Raw genomic sequence first — 13,827 nt, forward strand, 5'->3', positions numbered from 1 at the left:
TTTATGTACGTACAGGAAATTGCTATAATTGCTATTGCGTATATGGTTATACTATAAATATCTTTGAACTTTTTCCCTTAGAGATTCTCGTGGGCTCATGTGGTATATGGCACGTACAGCTCTTTTTTGAAGTATGAAGATATTATGTACTTCCGCTGCACTACCCCATAGTATGATGCCATACGAAATAACGATATGAAAGTATCTAAAATAGACAATTCTTGCTACATCTATGTCAGTTGACCTCTATGAATATACCACATTCATAGAGGTCAGTGATTATTTATTTCATTTATTCACAGTGATTTGCTGGCGTTTGATTTTAAATTACAAAGATGTGTCATAGGCAAACAAGACGAATATGATACCTGTTATTTATAAAAAATAAATAATAAAGTACTAAGAGAGGTAGTTTAGTCACTCGCGCACCAAAGATGATTCGCTTAAATGGAGGCAATTGGCCCTTTTGATCGTAGTCCACAGAACTCTTTTACTCTAACGAGACTAGTCACTCTCTCGATATGAAAACCACAGAACAGAAAAAACTAGTTTCAGAACGAAAACGGCACGCACGCGTTTGTTGTTGAGAAAATTGCTTAGAAGTTTATATAGGTACAACATTAGGTTAGCAAGAAAAATTCAACAAATGCAGGAAATCAACACCAGTAAAAATAGAATTTAACCTCACAATAAATTTTCGATCCATTTTTTTTTGTAAGGCTAAGGGTCACTTACTAACACTAACCTTTACAGGTTACTAGAGTCTGTGCGGAATGAGAACCGTCATAAAATTTGAGGGTGCAACTGTGTTTTTTTAACATATTTGCTATGTTGACAACACTGTTACGTCATTTAGCGCGAATATGATTCTCGATATTTCTACACTTTGTCAAATAAATTGATACAAAATTCTGTCTAAATAATACAACCTATTATTGGAAAATATAAAAATCATATTGTTAGTTCCATTTTACGCCACGACGGTTCTCTTTCCGCACAGACTATAAGCATAAACATTACAAAATGCTGCCAGATCCAGGTCAAAGTCTTGAAAAATAGTGGCCGATATCTAGTGACTTGATCTTGAATGATAATTAGCATAATACCGCTAAAGAAGGATGGTAGTAATAGTAGGTACTTTGTATTCTGTGGTTCTGCTTCTGACTTCTGAAAAAGTATATTAGTATGTATGTGAGTAAGTACAATAAAATAGTATTGTATAGTAAAAAACTGCGTAGTATAGCACGTTGTCTCCCCCGAAATGTAACCACATATTGATTATTTGGTTGAAATCTGGGGTTCAGCTGCCAGAACTAATATAAATTTAATCCAAACAGCACAAAATAAACTTATAAAAGTATTATTTAGATATGATTTTCTGACACCAACGAGCAAAGTATATAAAGAAACTAAAATAATGGACGTAACACAAACATATAAATATTACACATGTATTCTTATTCGAAAAATATTTACTAACGAAATACACACAGAATTAATGTTTAAAAAAAAGAAGTATTCCCAAGAAAAAAACTTAAGAAGTTGTAATGACTTAATGCTACGTCCACCAAGAACTAATTACGGTAAAAGGAACTTAACTTACGAGGGAATTCAGATTTATAATAAACTTCCAAATACTATAAAAGAAATTAATAGTACGGCATTATTTAAAAAAAAACTTAAAGCACATATTATTATAAACAACACTATTTAATATAGGTAATAATTATACTTCATTCTAAGTATTTTTTCATCTTAACTTTGTTACGAATAAAATAAATAATATGATTTAAAAAAATGCTCGAATGCACAATCACTCATATAAACATGTACCTATTTGTTTTAAGTTTTCATATTTGTATTATTGTTCAAACCGTTTATTTTAGTTTACCTCAACTGTTATCTTTATAAGTCGTTAGCCACATCCAGTCCTTCTTATTCCGGATAAATATAAAATATGTTGATGTTCTTTTGTTGAGAATTTTTATGTACCTTCATTTTTTGTGATTGTTCACTTTGTTTGTTTTGCATGCTTAGTCATAGAAACCTAAAGTAATATTATATTGTATATTTATGTAAAATTCTCATGTAAGTGATTTTATGTTAAATCTTATGAGAATAAATGTCTTTAAACCGAAAAAAGATAAAATAAATTCTATAAAGATATGATATATGGTATGGTATAGTATAATGAAAAATACTTCATTTACATGGTCTTAGTCTCAGGTCATAAGATTTAAAAAAAAACATTCATTACATTACTCATTGATCGACATCACTTTTAACATTGCTGTTGTCTAAATAAAAAATAAACATTAAACAGTAAACATGGCGGACGACGATGAAATTGATATTCTTGGGGACTTTTCCTTTAATTCTTGTTTTGCACAAAATAATCAGGGAATGTAAGTTCATATTCAGCAATGGGATTGGGGGATCATACTGTCAGGTTCATGGCTTAATTCATGAAACTTAAATTAGATTTTATCTCATGTGTTTGTTTACATTTTACTTTTAGTTGTTTTGAAAACAATTTTCCATAACTTATCCTTAATTTTAGTCCATCGTGTTCAGACCGTGAGGACACTGTGCATCCTCAATGGCTTTTGGACTGGACTGCTACGAATTGGTACGATACCCAAAATAGGTGAGCAAAATTATCCTATTAACTGACATCAATGTTTATAGATTGAAGATGCTAGATCTGAAATTTATTTTTTATTACATCAATTTTATATACTTATCACTTTGGTATGTGTGTTTATACAAATAGTAATTCTGAGAGATTGTGCTAGATCTAGTTAATCATATATTTGCAGAATAACTTGAAACCATGGATTTATGGTTTTAGATTGAAGCAGGGATCTTCACGGAAACTATCGGGAAATAATTCTAGGCCTCATAATGAAAACTCTTTTACAGAATGGAGTAACAAAGAAAGGGAGATACTTAAACAAGAAATTGTGAGCTTTAATATTTTCTATTTCATGACATAGAACTCCTAATTCAATCCAATTATATTATTTTTCATTGAAATTTGTGCATTATTCAAATAGGATTTTAGATCCATTATTGAACATTAAAAACCCATTCAAAAATATATGCCTTAGACCTAAAAAAAATGAGTACAATAAACTTGGCAGGCTTCTTATTTAAACAAAATAATTCATTACATACAGTAAAATTAATTAATTTAACACCCCGAGGGTTGCCCTCCACAGTCCACTCCCAAGGTTTGGTATTATAAAGAAAGTCATTTATGTCATTGTAACCTTTACCATATAAATAATTTTTTTTGTACATTTTCTGTAATCATATAAAAGCATATACTTACCAAACATAACCAAGTATTAGGCATAACATGATTAAGTTTTTAACTTGTGCTAATCACAGATTCCAGAAGATTCACTTATGTGGCTATGTACACAACATTATCAAGAATATTTTATTGATTAATGTGGAGGATGTGTACAACCCCTAACTGTATGACATGTGGCTTTAGGTGCATTATGCATGTAGACTAACAAATATTAGAATTAACACCTAATATAACTCATAACATTCAGATCCAAAGATTATATTTTTAATTAATAAGCAATAACTTTTATTACATTATTAGATAAAGTGCCAAATCCAAAAATTAATCACTCAATAAAAACTTTGCCCTGTTTCTCACAAAATAAAATGTTGCCAGTAAATTACTGTTGAATTCCATATTAGCATATTATATTGGAAGAAACAGTTAATTTTTTATTTCTTCCTTTTTTTCCATGTTTAAATAAAATTGTATTTCAGGCCAAATATGGACGGAATGTTAAACAAATAGCACAGACTCTCAAGTCCAAATCTGAAGCTGAAATCCAGGCTCTGATTGAGGCAGAACATGGTGTTACCCTAGATAATGAGTATGATGCACCTGCCATTTCCAAGTCACAAGTTCTAACAGTAGTCTCAACGGGAGTACCAACTGTTACTGTGCCTCAACAGACAAAACCTGTAGATGCATCTGAAATTTTCTATGATGATGAGCTTGCCATCGGTTCTACAGAATTGGTCACATCAGATGCTAGTAATTCAGGGAGTCCACAGAAGTATAAAAAGAAAATAGTACAGAAGATTGGCAAGTGTAGAAGGAAACATGTTACAGGCCAAGATAAAGATGAAACAAGGAATAGTATTAAAGGAGGTTTAATGGTTTCTGATAAATGTTTACAAAAACATTGTCATTCAGATGATTCTCTAAAGAGAAAGAAGTTGCAAATAGTGTTGGGATCTGGTCAAGCATTGCCTATATCTGAAGGAGAACAAGTGGTACTTTTTTGTTATTTACTCAATAATCAGTTACATATTGTATATATATAACAAACAACAACCAATTTAACAACAAACAATTAAGGTGAGATGTCTTCTCTAATATGAAGCACATATTACCTCAATGGTTTTGAATTTAATTTAATTAACAATAATATAATAATAATATTGATTGATGTTTGAATACATTATAGTGTTTAAACCTTATTTAAGGTGTCAACAAGATAATATAATAAAATTTATTTTTATTTTACCTTCACAGATAAAGATAGAGAAAAACAAAGAGTCTGAGCAGGAAAGTGATGTAGAAATAGATGTAGACAACGATGATGGCACAGAAACTAATATGCAAGCTGTCAATATACCTGAGATAAATGTTAGTGATGTAGAAACACAACATAAAAATGTGGCGCAAAACAAGACTTCAGCTGTGATGGGTCCCCCACTGCGGAGTATCATGGGTCCCCCATTGCGGAGTATCATGGGTCCCCCATTGCGGAGTATCATGGGTCCCCCATTGCGGAGTGTCATGGCGCCCCCATTGCGGAGAATGTTGGCGCCCCCATCGCGGAGTAAGATGGCGCCCCCATCGCGGAGTGTGATGGCTCCCCCGGTGCGGAGATTAGATTTGGCTAGGAGGAGACGAAAATTTAATTTGGTAAACTCATTCGTTAACATTACTGTTCAGTAATTACATGTAAGAGAAAATGTATATCAAACAATTGATATATTTTATCCAATATACTCCAGTTTATGTAGTACATCATTAGTGAATTCACTATTTTATTTCATAATTTGCTTGTACTATAAAGCTCTGTTGCGCATTTTGAGTGGTGAATGGAACTAATGCAGGTGTAGCAACAGATTCATTGTTATTGCACTAAAAGCCAATCTTGAAGTGTGAAAATCATATTTATATATAGAATTTTCAATCATTTATTTTATTTACTATCTCTGGCCAGACTCAATAAAATCATATTTAAACAATTTGTTATTTTTTTAAAGTAAGGTTAACCCTTCTCGTATTAGTTAAACAAATTAAATTTGAAAACGAAATTTATGAATGATGCGGGTCTCAAAGCCGCGACCTCTCGTGTTCCGTGCGAACGCTCTTCTACTGAGCCAATCGTTCGAGTGACGTAACGTTCATAAATCAAGATTTGAAGAAGATATATCTTGTTCCACCCTCAGGTTGCGGCTTCTTCTACACTCCACAGGATCTATTTTACAGTTGATAACCTTCTCAACCCTAAGATTTGAATATTGGGAAATTGACTTGATATGTCGCTTTTTGAAATCTAAAGAATTTGTTATTTTTTCATACCAAGATTTATGAACTTGATGTCACTCGAACGGTTGGCTTAGTGGAAGAGCACTCGCACGGAACGTGAGATGTCGCGGGTTCGAGTCCCGCATCGTTAATAAATTTTGTTTTCAAATTTAATTTGTGTAAAACCGTATTTGTTTATTATTAGTTGATCGGTAGCTAATATATGTATATTAAATTCTATCATTGTTTTAATTATGTAAAAAGAGTTTAATAAATAAATTAATGAACATCATAATCTATTAATAAAATTAACTATTTAAATAGTCTGGTCACACGTGCTGTAGAGTATAGACCCCATTTTTAATTTCAATAATACAGATTCAACGCATTTCGGGGCCTGTACCGTTATCCTTGGAAAAGTTATTATGAAATTGAGAAACTCAATGATGACCTTACGGTTTTCTAGGATGGTGAGGGTGGCTACAGAATCTTGCACACTGAAGCAGGTGACCTTTATGAAGTGAGCTCAGAGCCCCGGAAAGAGAAACAGCCCCGCAAGCAGCCTGTACAACTCATTAGATGCAAGAGTTATGGGCCTGATAGACCGGTACAAATTTTTATTTAGACCAAACTGGTCTCCCATATTTTGATATATATAACGGTATTGATAAAAAAGTGTGTGTGTACGTAACACGTAAGAAGTATATATACTTCTTGGCCTAATAAAGCAAATATCCTTAAAATTATTTATTCCTCGTATAGCACATCTATGTTTGTAAAAAGAACAATATTGTAAACGCAAATCCTAATAATGGACGAAGAAACCAAAAAAATAAATAAATAACGAATGTCGCAAACGTCACAAAATTTTAGGACCAAAATTAAGACCATTTTAGGCCAACTTCACCCTGTTACTTTGGTGTTACAGTGATGCGCGCGCTTCTTAAAATTTCACTCTTATCATTTTTTCATAACGCGCCTAAAGAAGAAGTATAACTTCAAAAATTTCAAACACGTATGGTGTCATATTTATTAATACAGCTTTACTGACGATGTACCGGTGTGGGTAACGACTAGTTTCGGTCCGTTCGTAGGTCCTTCATCAGGGTGAGTGTAGTGGGTTCGCGATAACGTAGTAAGATACAGGACGTTATCGCGAACCCAATTACAATCCAATTCGAACACCAAGAAACAACTCCGGCCACTCCAAGCTATGAACGGTGTAACGAAATTCATGTATTTAGCGCGTCAATAGCTTAGTCATAGGCAGTAATATCCGTTTCTCAAGCAGTAAACAACTAATTGACTATTTAACACTAGATGGTGTACTAACTAAATTACTGTATAAGTAGAACACTTAGGCTGGGTTGTACCAACTAACTTTAGCAATAGCAAACATGTTAAAGTACCATTTAAGCAATAAATGAGTTCCACCATATGACAAATTTTAGATGACTGTTAACTGTTACTGTCCTACCTTCGCCGAACAATAGCTTTACTATTGTTAATGTTAAGTAGATAAATAGTAACCTGTGAAAAATTACAGATAAATATTTGATATTGACTGTTAACTTAAAGGCTATATTTCACCGGGACACCGCGGTGGCGCAACCAGTCGCCGCTACCAAAAAAATATAACGACTAACCCAGACGCGTCATGACACTGGTGTCTAGTTTGGTAGCTTACAGACCATGGTGTCCTGGTAAAATATAGGCCTAACTATAACAGCTACTATGATGCAACCCAGCCTATGTGTCTTTTAAGTAGATGTCATATTCGCATGCAACTGTTTTGCTATCTTGAGTACATAATGAAGAACTATAATTGGACTTTAAATGCACAGAGGACACTAACTGCCTGTTAAAGTTCCGGAAAGAAGGGATCATTTGTTACAGGATAAGCCGGAACAAACAGATAGGATGACAATAAAATAAGCTATCGTTCATGTGATTTTTTAGGGTAAATAGAAATAGAAATATTTAATATATACCATAGGGAGTGACAATAAACAATTAAAATAACATAGAAAATAAATGCCTTTTATGCCTTTATGCCACATATTGCAACAACACTTGGTAAACAAGCAACATCATGCATATGTACCACATAATGCTGGGTCAGTTGATCATAATTGACTTATTATATTTTATATATCTTCCTATTGCTGGCCAAAGGTCCTCCCCCTAGCAGTCCTTCACAATTTAGCAAGTTCGTCTCTCTATCTTTCTTTCGTCCGTTCGTCTACCTCTTCTACTTTTGGTATCCAATGGTTATCATCATAATGATACTTCTATAATATTAGGTATGTTTTGATGGAATTCTTCTTGGTGTCGCCTTGGGTTATCGAATAAGCAATTTTCTTGGTTTCGACAGGCCCCATGTGAGGTGAACTTGCACATATCCACCCTGGTCAGTATGGAGGTCCACGCACACACCTCCCGAGGCGAGGTAATGGGGCTCGTGGGGGGGACGGGTGACGAGGAGGGGCGCGTGGTATTCCTCACCGCGTACCAGCCGGCGCGAGCGGCTGCCAACAGCACGCACTGTGATATGGACCCCGGTAACAATTTATAACACAATGTGTTAGTTTTAAATTGATATTCCGCATTCCTGGGAATAATTATAAAAAATCAACGATGCGGGTCTCGAATCCGCGCGTCTCGGGTGTTTAGATTTGAAAGAGCGAGTTTGTTAATAGGATTGTTTATAAATAAAATCTTAATATTCTTTACCTGGCCATAAATACTGTTACAGTTTCAAATAAATAAAATATTATATTTGAATATGGAATCTATCATTTTAATATGATTGTTCATTGAGTTTTCTCGTTTTGTCGCCAATGCATTGTACAATATTATGCGATATTAAAATGAAGTGGGATGATAAAGAGAACCGAATCGCTGTGATTGCATTACACAAAGTAGGTATGACGCCAAATGCAATTTTTTTAAACTCTCCATACGCTTGGTATTAGTAAAATGTTTGTGTACCGGACTATTAATAGGTATGTACAATGAGACCTCCTCTATTTGTGACAGGAAAAGATCTGGCCGTCCACGTAGTGTACATACGAAAACAGTGGCCAAAGCAGTAAGGGAAAGAATTCGAAGAAATCCTGCCCGAAAGCAAAAGATTTTATCTTAGGAATTGAAGATAGCACCTAGAATCATGTCGCGTATTTTAAAAGATGCTTAGGACTTGCAGCATGTAAGAGACATACTGGTCATTTCTTAACTGATAATTTAAAAATAAATAGGGTGGTAAGATTGAAACAACTACTGAAGCGGTACGCAGAGGGAGGTCACAGAAATTTTTTGTTTACGGATGAGATTTTTTTTTACAATTGAGCAACATTTTTACAAACAAAAAGACCGTATTTATGCTCAAAGCTCTAAAGAAGCTTCCCAATTAGTCTACAGAGTGCAACGTAGGCACTATCTGATTTTAGTGATGGTTTGCTGGGGTATTAGCCATGAAGGAGTGACTGAGCCATACTTTTGTGAAATAGGTATCAAAACATCGGCACAAGTGTATCAAGATACCATTCTTGAGAAGGTAGTGAAGCCCCTTAATAACACCATGTTCAATAACCAAGAATGGCCCTTCCAGCAAGACTCGGCGCCGGGTCATAAAGCTCGGTCTACGCAATCTTGGTCGGAAATGAACGTTTCGGACTTCATCAGAGCTGAAGACTGGCCCTATCCCTTGTGGCTAGTCTCGATTTTTATCCGCTGGATTATGATTTATGGTCAGTTTTAAAGAGTACGGTTTGCTCTAAATGCCATGATAATTTGGAGTCCCTAAAACAATCCGTCCGATTGTAAGTGAAGAATTTTCCCATGAAAAGAGTGCGTGCTTCTATTGATAACTGGCCTCAGCTTTTAAAAGATATGAAAGGAAAAGTTGTTCACTAAATTCTGACTCAAATCACAGTTTATAGTCAAAATTTGATTTGAGTCAGAATTGATTTGCAAAGCCTCTATTGTGGGGGCCTTTTGACTATTTTGAATAAAACATTATTAATTTATGCTAATACATAATTACTACTTCAAGAATATCTTCGGTTCGTTATAATAATGGTCATGCCCAAACTCACAGTGTCTCAAGCGATGGCAGGCGAATATCTCCGCGGGCTGGGGCTGTCGGTATGCGGCTGGCACCACTCCCACCCACAGTTCCCGGCGGAACCCTCGCGCCGCGACCTGCTCTCGCAGCGTGAGCTTCAGGCGGCGCTGTGCTGGCAGCTGCCCTTCCTGGCGCTGCTCACCTCGCAGCGCTGGCCGCACCACGGCTACAGGTACGACACAGACCATGACAGGGTGGTTATTCATATAACAATCAAAATTAGAGTCTAATATGAGTGGTTCCCAGAAATAGTCAACGGCTCTATACAATTCATTTGAAACCATTAGACATTAGGCATAACTGTATTCAACCGTCTTTATAAAGCAACACCCAAAGACTGCAACTAATTTATCTTCGCTTTTGAAGATTCTTAAATGTTGTTTAACTGCCTTTTCTTTAATTTTTATATTTTGCAAAATTGTATTTTGCAAGTATTAAGCATTTGATACCTTAGTTACTATTACTAGTACAGATACATAAGTAATTAGTTTGCATCCCAAATTAAAATTAATATGAATAAATTTCCTGTACCTAATGTACAGGAAATTTATTCATAGTAAACTCACTTCCGTGCCACTGCACCTTTATATATACTGTTTTTTGTTACCAACGCTTATGATTTAATATGACTAATGGCTATCAATACTAAATTAAGTAAATAATTAAAGTAACTTTTTCAGCTGTTTCCGCGTGGAGGACGCGGAAGACGCGGGCGACACGCCGGTGGGGTTCCAGTTTGAGGTGCGGCTGGTGGCCGACGTGACCGCGAGTAGTCTGCCGCGCCTGCTGGAGCAGCTGGCGGCGCTGCGGGGGGCGGAGCCCGCGCCGCTGGCGACCGACCCGCGCCGTGACGTGTGTCCGCTCGCCAACACCACCTTCCTGGACAAGGTACTTGTGGGATATGAACATCGCATATCACTTTGCTCCCTGGTAGAGGTTACGCTGGTGCGTGCTGTATTTCCACATTTTCCCGCAGTTCACGTTGGGACATCAATCGGTTCGCGTGTGCCTTATTATTTTATAAAAAGCAATCCACCGGTGCCTCGGCAAACTCGGTGCTCTACAAAAACGTTGCAGGTCTAGGACAACCTTGAATGCATTTTAATATACTGAACCCGTAGAGTGCTGTATTAGTTAAGCGAATAATCAAATCATCTTATAATCACCGCCGCACGTCACGGCGGATTGTCTTGAAGGTTATTTTATCACGCGTTATCATTGATTTCTGAGGTGTGACGTCATAATCTGGCCACCATGACGCTTACGAGTGATTCCACTCGTAATTGAAAGTACATTGATAAAAATATAAATTTCGTACAGTATATTCGATTTCTGTGATAAAAGTATTTTTAAAAATATTAGTAGATGTGTTACATCATTATAAAAGAGTACCACTAATTCTGTTACTGTATATATTAGCTGTCTCCATGACGATATCTATAGGTATCTTGCTCATCGCGTTCACACAGCGAGGAGTTGGATGACAAAGTATTAGTCGTGCACTATCCTATATTATAATGTGTTGTGTGGGCCCTGTTATGCTTGACTCTACTCTTATACGCTTTTAAAGTTTCGCCACCACACCAAAAGACCAAATCTTTTATAACTTGGGATTGTTTACTTGGACTCACTGAGCACAAATTCAAGAAATATAATAAAGCTTCTTTGACTAAGAATGCCTTCTATAGTATAGCAGATAATGGAGAGGATCATTATGCTCATTAGGCATGGTTCTTGTCTGGTTCTGATCGGTTCTTCATCAACATAGGGTGCGACAATAACTATACCAAGTATAGTTATTGTCGCACCCTATGTTAAAAAACATAGTTGAATTCTATATAGCGATGAATGTGGTAAACAGCTGACAGATTCCCAATGTACAGTTATCGCGCGTGTTAAATGCCCCCCGCTGTCCGCACGCCTACAGTGTAGTGAAGTGCCGTAGTCGTCGCTTACCGTGTTATCGTGTTGATACTAAAGATGTGGTCCCTTGATATTTTTTTGATTATAGTAATGAATGATCCGAGCCCATCGAGTTCCATTAAAAAAACCAGTTTTATTCATCGCCAAGCACGAGAAATAGCGAAATATGTTTCTTATTAAGTTAACCTAGTGTAAAATGGTAAACTTGAAGCATTGCTTAAAGTTATCGACACACTCATGATTATGGTCATCAATTATATTTAGGTCACAGCACAGCAATTCCGCATTTAACTCGTGTTAAGTTAATTCCCTTTGGTAAAAATTATTCTTATATTCTGCGATAAATGTGGTAAACAGCCTATGACGTTTTTATGTATACAACGTCATTGTAAACAGCTGTTAGATTCCCAATTTACTCCTTGTTTATTTTTGAACAGTGCGCGTGGAGTGTCAGCCGCTACATGCGGGCCGCGGGATACGGGGCCGAGGACCCCGTGGTGCGGGACCTGGTGCGGGGGCTGCGGGACATATTCCACTAGAGCTGACCACTGACCAGCCGGCGCCCGGGGGCAGAGCGCTGACTATACTAACGGGGGGCAATAATGTTTATTGATTTTAATTTGTTTATCTGATATAATATGTTAAGATTAATGATGGCTTATGCTCGTATTATGTATCCTGTATATTACAATTATTGTAATCATTAAGTGTGACCAGGCGATTGTTCCGTAACTGTTACAGATATCAAAACACTTTGAACTGGTATCGAAAGTACGTTACATAATCAGTAAAATGACATTAATTACTTTTTAAAAATCAAACGGGAACTATCCTAAATGTTGATATTAAACACTCCAATACTTTTAGTATGAGATTAGTTTTTAGTTTTCTTATTTTATCATAGGAATCTGTTTATTAACCAAAGTATTAAATCTATCTTTTAATTGAATAATATTTATTTCTTAGGCGGCCCCTAGACCTACAATAACTGTATAATAAATTGTGCAATGAGATTGAATTGCGTTTTGAATCCAAACGGTCAATTATATTGCACAATAATAAGAACTGTGCAAATTGTGCAATGTTTTCTTGTTCAGTCAGAGAATAGTTTGATCCCGAGCAACATGACCACACAAGATTTAGCTGCAGCTGCAGCTATAGTGTTATTACTTGTGGCTAAGCGTAAACGTAAACGAACACGTCGTTGGTCGAAAGATTGGTACACGAAAAAGCCATAATACACTCACGAAAATCTCTTAAAAGACTTGATTAACTGAGAAAAAGACTTCAAAAATTTTGTGCGACTGGACTTGGAACAATTTCAAGTGCTACTAGAATTGGTCACACCATTAATTGAGAAAAAAAATACAAACATGAGGGAAGCAATACCACCTTTTCAACGGCTTTCAATAACGTTACGGTATCTAGCTACTGGGAATACTCTACAAGATTTGAAGTTTCATAGTGCTATTTCCCCACAAAGTCTTTCGAAGCCATAATACATGTTTTAAAGAAATTAATCAAGGTAAATAAAGACCTTTTCATTTATTTATTTATTTATTTAGCTTTATATATTGCGCCATGTCTTTAGCATAATTTTCCTGTTGAGAATTGTCCATGTTCTGCTGTATATCCTGTTGGGAGTAGTACATGTTCTGTTGGTAATGTGGCAGCTCCTCAGGTGGAAGTTCAGAATAGCGATGGCGTGCTGTTGTAATTTGTTGGAGTTGGCATGGATCTGGAATATGTCTGAGATGGATTTATTGGTACTGTTGAAGTATTTGTCTGCTGGTAATGTGGCAGCTCTTCAGGTGAAAGTTCAGAATTTTGCCGTGTAGAATAGTTTATAAAATAGCGAGGCGATGGCGTGCTGTTGTAATTTGTTGGAGTTGGCGTGGATCTGGTATATGTCGGAGATGGAGTTATTGTTACTGTTGGACTATTTATTTTAACCGAATTTCGATGTAAAAGACATAATTGTCCCTCCATGATAATGGCAGCAATAGCACTTTTAGCAAAGATTTGTTGTGTTGGTACCATTTTCTTTAAATCTGCAGCACAAGACAAAGCCAAATTTTCATATTCGTCTGGCTTCTGTCTAAGACGGTTAACTGCAAGTTGCATGAGTTCATCATCAGATTTCCTCTTTAATTTTTTATCTTTTGTCTTCGGAACTGCATAGGATGTAGTTGGTACT

At 36.0% G+C, this 13,827-nt stretch overlaps 1 protein-coding gene across 1 annotated transcript; it reads left to right on the top strand.

Annotated features, from left to right (window-relative positions):
• The first annotated feature begins 2,274 nt into the window (after positions 1 to 2,274).
• On the top strand, positions 2,275 to 12,499 carry LOC126979142 (histone H2A deubiquitinase MYSM1-like). The gene is made up of 10 exons (XM_050828374.1): positions 2,275 to 2,405; positions 2,561 to 2,647; positions 2,852 to 2,963; positions 3,796 to 4,311; positions 4,574 to 4,969; positions 6,048 to 6,188; positions 7,956 to 8,142; positions 9,681 to 9,879; positions 10,388 to 10,595; positions 12,068 to 12,499. Exons 1-10 carry the CDS (start codon positions 2,329 to 2,331, stop codon positions 12,167 to 12,169), a joined length of 2,025 nt encoding a protein of 674 aa, XP_050684331.1. The 5' UTR covers positions 2,275 to 2,328; the 3' UTR covers positions 12,170 to 12,499.
• Positions 12,500 to 13,827: the final 1,328 nt, after the last annotated feature.

This window comes from Leptidea sinapis, chromosome Z, assembly GCF_905404315.1.
Source record: "Leptidea sinapis chromosome Z, ilLepSina1.1, whole genome shotgun sequence".
Classification (NCBI taxonomy): Eukaryota; Metazoa; Arthropoda; class Insecta; order Lepidoptera; family Pieridae; genus Leptidea; species Leptidea sinapis.